The following is a 6,000-nucleotide window of genomic DNA, read 5'->3' as shown; positions in this document are numbered from 1 at the left end:
AATCCCAGTTCCCTCAGCCTCTCATAAGTCATGTGCTCCATTCCCCTAATCATTTTTGTTGCCCTCCACTGGACTCTTTCCAATTTTTCCACGTCCTTTTTGTAGTGTGGGGCCCAAAACTGGACACAGTACTCCAGATGAGGCCTCACCAATGTCGAATAGAGGGGAATGATCACACCTCTAGATCTGCTGGCAATGCCCCTACTTAAACAGCCCAAAATGCTGTTAGCCTTCTTGGCAACAAGGCACACTGTTGACTCATATCTTCTATAGGTCCTTTTCTGCAGAACTGCTGCCTAGCCATTTGGTCCCTCGTCTGTAGCAGTGCATGGGATTCATCCGTTCTAAGTGCAGGTCTCTGCACTTGTCGTTGTTGAACCTCATCAGATTTCTTTTGGCCCAATCCTCCATTTTGTCTAGGTTCCTCTGTATCCTACCCCTACCGTCCAGCATATCTACCTTCCAGTTTAGTGTCATCTCAAACTTGCTGAGGGTGCAGTACACACCATGTCACGTGCCCTGCAGTTTTCACCAGGCTGCTGGGAACGCACAGCAGTGTATTTTAGTTCATAAGAATGTAATTGTTAAATGCTCTCTAGATTATCATTAATTTTTGGTTTTGGTGAGCTAAGAAAAAATCCTGTTTGAATAATCCTGAGTTTTACCTAGTTAATCCTGTTAATGCTAGTCACTGAAGTGCAATAACTGTAATTCTGCATTTTTCTCCCCTTCATGGTGGAGCCTCTTCCCCATCTGAGGCTTAAGAGCATGAGCAGTTGCCCACTTTAATGTTCTTGAGCTCTTATCTTCACCTTCCACCCCAGTGCCTTCCCCCGCCCATCTCCCTGTCCAGATCTCTGGCCCCTTTCCATTAGCAGTAGCAGAGATGGAACCTTTTCTTTGGCCTGTAGTAGTAAAGCTCTTATTAGCGCTATTTGGTAGATTGGCTGGTGAGGATTTTTAAGATGTGAAGCAGCTTAAACGAAGGGGAAAAGAGCAAGCTGCTTCTGTGATGTATTCCTCTTCTGAAGTCTGTACCAAGGCAGATAGTGGGAGTCAGTGAAGAAAATTCTCAACATCTGCTTCTAAAAAAGTGTCCAACCTCAAAATAAAATCCTTTCACTTCCAAAAGCCAAGTATCTGCCTAAATTTCCTCTGAAGATTAAAAGTGCATTTACTGTATTAAAAAAAAGTCTAGTGACTTAAATGCAGTATATTGCTGCTACTTGTTAACCTGATACATTATTTTAGCATGGCTATCCCTAAAATTACTGAAGTATCCAGTTTTTACACTTTTTCTTCTGGATTTATGTGTAAGATAAAGTGTTCTTTAGTAAAAGCATGTATTGTGATCCACTTTTTCAGTCAGCACTGCCACTGACTTCATGAGAACTTACCCTGCAATTCCTTTGTGCATGTATTAAAAAGGAAAATGTGAGATTACAGAAATTTAAAATGTATGCCCTGAGCCTGAAAATGCTTGTGCATAGAGTTGTACGTATGCCTGTGAACAGGGGGACTGGTCACATATTTGCAGGAGCAGGGCCTTAGTATATGAGATCCCTATTGGCACGTCAGAAGGCCTCGAGGCATGTTCTGTTTTCGGCATTTGAGGGAAGTGTTAAACTGCAGGCTGACAGAACAGAGTAGTTATGGTCTATCATGTCATTGAGAGTTTGTGTATCTAAAAACTGTTCCGACAATTTTTTCTGTCCTGCATGTTTGCGGTATGAATTATTAAAATTGTCTCAACTCATTTTGCATACACAGTGATTACTTTTTGAAGCCTTTACCTAGTATGATTTTTAATTTGTTTCAAAATCAAAGTAATGATTATTTTTTTATTATTAGGTTGCTATATGGCTGCTAAATAGTTTTGGAAACCATTGTGAATTCTTTGGCCTTATAAGTGGCCAGAAATTTTAAAATTCTCCTTTTGTATTCAATAAATCAGTTTATCCAAGTGTTGCTATTTATAAAACCCTGGAAATGGAAGAAAGTGACTAATAAATGGACATAATTAGCATTGCACCAATAAGTTAATAGATGGCAGGTGAGACTGATTTGTACCATCAATGAAAACATTTCAATTTACGTGATATTATATTTTTTTCAGATTCCTCAGCTTCCTGTCATTCCTGCAGTTACTCCTCTGGCAGGACTTGATAATCTTCCTCCAAGCCTCTCTGATTTACCTGCTGCAAATGCGCCCCCCATACCTGCTCCTTCCCAGTATTTCACTCCAGCTGTGATTATACCAAGCCTTCCCATGAACCCTGCTCTGCCTCTGGCATCCAATCCCCCTGCCCTATCCATGCAGGCAGTCAACCTTCCTCACACTACCGTGGCTTCTTTGGTCTTGCCCTGCCAAACAATAGTGCCAAATATGTCGTCTGCTACAATACCATTACTTGCTGTGGCTCCACCGGGAGTGTCGGCTTTGCCAACACATCACGCAATATCCCATCTCTCCCAGCAACAGATGTACCAGCCTACCTTCCAGCAGATAATTCAGAGTGATGCTCCCTCACCCCATCACACTCAGAACATGCAAGCAGTTTTGCAGCAGCAGCTGCCTCCACTTCCTCAGTCACTGCAACCAAGCATAATTCATCCTTCAGAACAGACTATGTCTGGATCTGGAGTTGGTAACCAGGTAATCCTTTTGATGTTGGACTGTATCAGTGCTAACGGTAGTAGAACTTTTACCTTGTTCCATTATAAACATGCAGGTGGGGTTTTTGTTCCTTGCACTTCAGATGTTTTACTCGTGCATATTGATGTCAGCCCAGTAATGCAATATTTGTAGGGCCCTACCAAATTCACGATCCATTTTGGTCAATTTGCTGGTCATAGGTGTTTAAAAATCATAAATTTCATGATTTCGTCTATTTAAATTTGAAATTTCACAGTGTTGTAATTGATGGGGTCCTAACCTAAAAAGGAGTAGGGGGAGGGGGGAGATCGCAAGGTTATAGTTTGGGGGAGGTTGCAGTACTGCTACCCTTACTTCTGCACTGCTGCTGGCGGCGATGCTGCCTTCAGAGCTGGGCAGCTGGAGAGCGGTGGCTGCTGGCCCAGAGCCCAACTCTGAAGGCAGCACTGCTGCCAGCAGCGGCACGGAAGTAAGGATGGCAGGTATGGTATTGCCATCCTAACTTCTGTGCCGCTGCCTGCAGAGCTGAGCCCTCAGTCAGCAGCTGCCACTCTCTGGCCGCCCAGCTCTGAAGGCAACAGCGCAAAAGTAAGGGCGGGTTGGTATGGTATTGCCACGCTAACTTCTGTGCCGCTGCCTGCAGAGCTGAGCCCTCAGTCAGCAGCTGCCACTCTCTGGCCGCCCAGCTCTGAAGGCAACAGCCCAAAAGTAAGGGCGGGATGGTATGGTATTGCCGCCCTTACTTCTGCACTGCTACTACTGGTGAGGCACTGCCTTCAGAGCTGGGGGCCCGGCTAACAGCTGCCCCTCTCTGGCAGCCCAGCTCTTAAGTCACCACAGAAGTAAGGGTGGAAATACCACAACCCCCCCTAAAATAACCTTGTGACACCCCCCCTCCCCGCAGCTCCCTTTTGGGTCAGGACCCCCAATAGGAGAAATGCCCCCCCCCCCCGTGAAATCTGAGTAGTATAAGGTATAGATTTCACAGTTCATGATGCGTTCTTCGTGGTAGGGCCCTAAGTATGAGGTAGCTATTGGTTGGACTAGGATTAAGCAGTTCAATTTGTTGCTCAAAGTCTTGTCCCAGTGTCGTGTACTTATATAATTGTCTAATGGGTTTGTAGAAGGAAGGATTAGGATCACGTCTTGAGCACCCTGTTCCTTCTCTCCTTGTCCTAGCTAGAAGGGAGAATGGCCACTCCAAAAGGAGGATCATCCAGATTTCAGTTACAAGGGAGTAAAGCAGTCCATATCTATAGTACAGTACGTGCATGATCCTGTGTGAACTGTCGATATGTACGCATGTCAGAATATGGATGTACTGTCAGTTCTATTGATGTAGAACTGTTTATAAACAATATGTTTTTAAAATGAAGGGAAATGATTGTTGGAGAATACTTCTGGAAGGCTGGTTGGAAGATATCTACAAAAAAGAAATAAATACCAGCTGCAGGTCCTTTTTGTTAAAACCAATGAAGCATAAAATATGGCTTCTAATATTAGCACCATTTGCAAGATAAGTGGTTCATGAGTTACTAATGAGTCTGCAAATGATAGTGTTGTCACCTTTACAATATGGCAACATAATACGGCAGGACCCAGGGAGATAGTAGGAAGGGTCAAATCTGTTAAGGATGGCTTACTTCAAAAATGAAGGTTGGACAAGAAAGTGTTCTATTACATCTGTTTGCATGTGGACTGAAATTCATAACATCCCATTTCAATCTACTGAACCATGGGTATCTCCAATTTACTACATCGTATCTAGATTTCAGTCTTCAGCCATATATTTGGTACCGAAATATTGTTTGTGAAGAATTCTAGCTCATTTTGGGCCTGATACAATTTCTGTTGAACTAATAAATGGTAATATTTCCATCGGCTTCAAAGAGTGTTGAATCTGGCCCTCTATGCATTGTATGCATGGCAAACACTATGAATTGATAGTCCCGCTTGTGACACGAAGGCATCATTTATCTGACACATCTGTGGTAGAGTCCTGAAATTGTTCATTAGGACAAATAATAGCTAATTGGCCTAGGTTTAGTCTTCCATTTCATTTCAGAGAATATTCAGAAACACATTGTTCTGTCTTTAAAGTGTTTTTAAGGGAGAGTTATTTCTATGAGTAACTAAGCTTCCAATAGGGTCACTGTCTCACTGATGTTGATGGCTAATATTAGTTTGCTTGCTATCTCCTGCGTCAAACATATGATTTGAAAATTATATAATAATTTACTGTACGTTTTTAAGTGACTACCTCTGCACTAAAGCAACATTCTACTCCCTTCCAGCAACGCACACCAAACTGTTATCCAGATAACCTCCATGATAGACTCCTCTGTAACCATCTTTCATGAGATAAGGATGCTGTGCCTTCATTTCTATCTGCAAATTAAATAAGATTGACTGTTACCACTCAAAAAAAAGTCATGGATATTTCTCTGGAAAAAAGAATGTTCAGTGTGCAACGGCAGTCAAAAAAGCAAACAAAATGCTAGGAATCATTAGCTAAGGGATAGGTAATAAAACAAAAAAAATCATAATGCCACTATATAAATCATGGTATGCCCACAATTTGAATGTTGCGTGAAGCTCTGGTCACTCCATCTCAAAAAAAAAAAAATGTTCGAATTGGGAAAATTACAGGGGTGGATAATAAAAATGATTAGGGGGTATGGAACAGCTTCCATATGTGGAGAGATTAAACAGATGGGAACTGTTCAGATTAGAAGAGAGAGAACTATGGAGGGAATGATAGAGATCAATACAGTTATGAATGGAGTGGAAAAAGTGAATAGGAAGTGTTGTTTACCCTTTCCAAGAACTATGGGTCACCTGATGCAATCAATAGGCAGCAGATTTAAAACAAACAAAAAGGAAGTTATACTTCAAACACTGCACGGTCAACCTGTGGAGCTCCCAGGAAGGGTCCGTTGAGACTGATCCCTGAAGGACTGGTGCACCTTTCAGTACTGCAGGCAGGAGCCCTTTCTGGTTCCATCTACACCCAAGGCTTCAAGACAACCAGAGAGATACTTAACCTGTCAGTGCCAGCTTCCCCTGCTAGTTCGGAATCTCACCTAGTATGGGGATTGGAAGTGCATGGTCATAGCTCCAGCCTCAGAGCACAGGTGATTTCTATAGTTCTTCAGCTACTCTCTCCATAGAGTTCTATCTAGAAGGAAACCAGTGATGATATCGCCAGTTCCCTCATCTCCAGACTCTGAGCTGGTCTTCCTGGTCGCGACCGGGTCAGCTCCACCATGGTCTGAGGAAGCAGATTCCCCGTCAGACTGTGAAGTGAGATGCCTGTCCACCGTGGTACCAGCCACAGCCTCAGC

General features: G+C 43.0%; 2 protein-coding genes across 3 annotated transcripts in view; one reads left to right on the top strand and one right to left on the bottom strand.

The window, feature by feature from the left end:
• Positions 1-6,000, bottom strand: part of PACS1 (phosphofurin acidic cluster sorting protein 1) — a 548,517-nt gene that overhangs the window by 307,997 nt on the left and 234,520 nt on the right. The gene's annotated exons all lie outside the window — the stretch shown is intronic.
• Positions 1-6,000, top strand: part of WNK2 (WNK lysine deficient protein kinase 2) — a 173,462-nt gene that overhangs the window by 107,126 nt on the left and 60,336 nt on the right. Inside the window, 1 exon segment of the mRNA XM_075073367.1 lies at positions 2,117-2,656. Within this exon segment, the coding sequence (XP_074929468.1) occupies positions 2,117-2,656 (540 nt within the window).

The sequence above is a fragment of the Chelonoidis abingdonii genome, chromosome 17 (assembly GCF_003597395.2).
Source record: "Chelonoidis abingdonii isolate Lonesome George chromosome 17, CheloAbing_2.0, whole genome shotgun sequence".
NCBI classification, from domain to species: Eukaryota; Metazoa; Chordata; order Testudines; family Testudinidae; genus Chelonoidis; species Chelonoidis abingdonii.
Note: the sequence above shows the minus strand (reverse complement) of the source record. Positions and strands in the feature narration are given on the sequence as shown.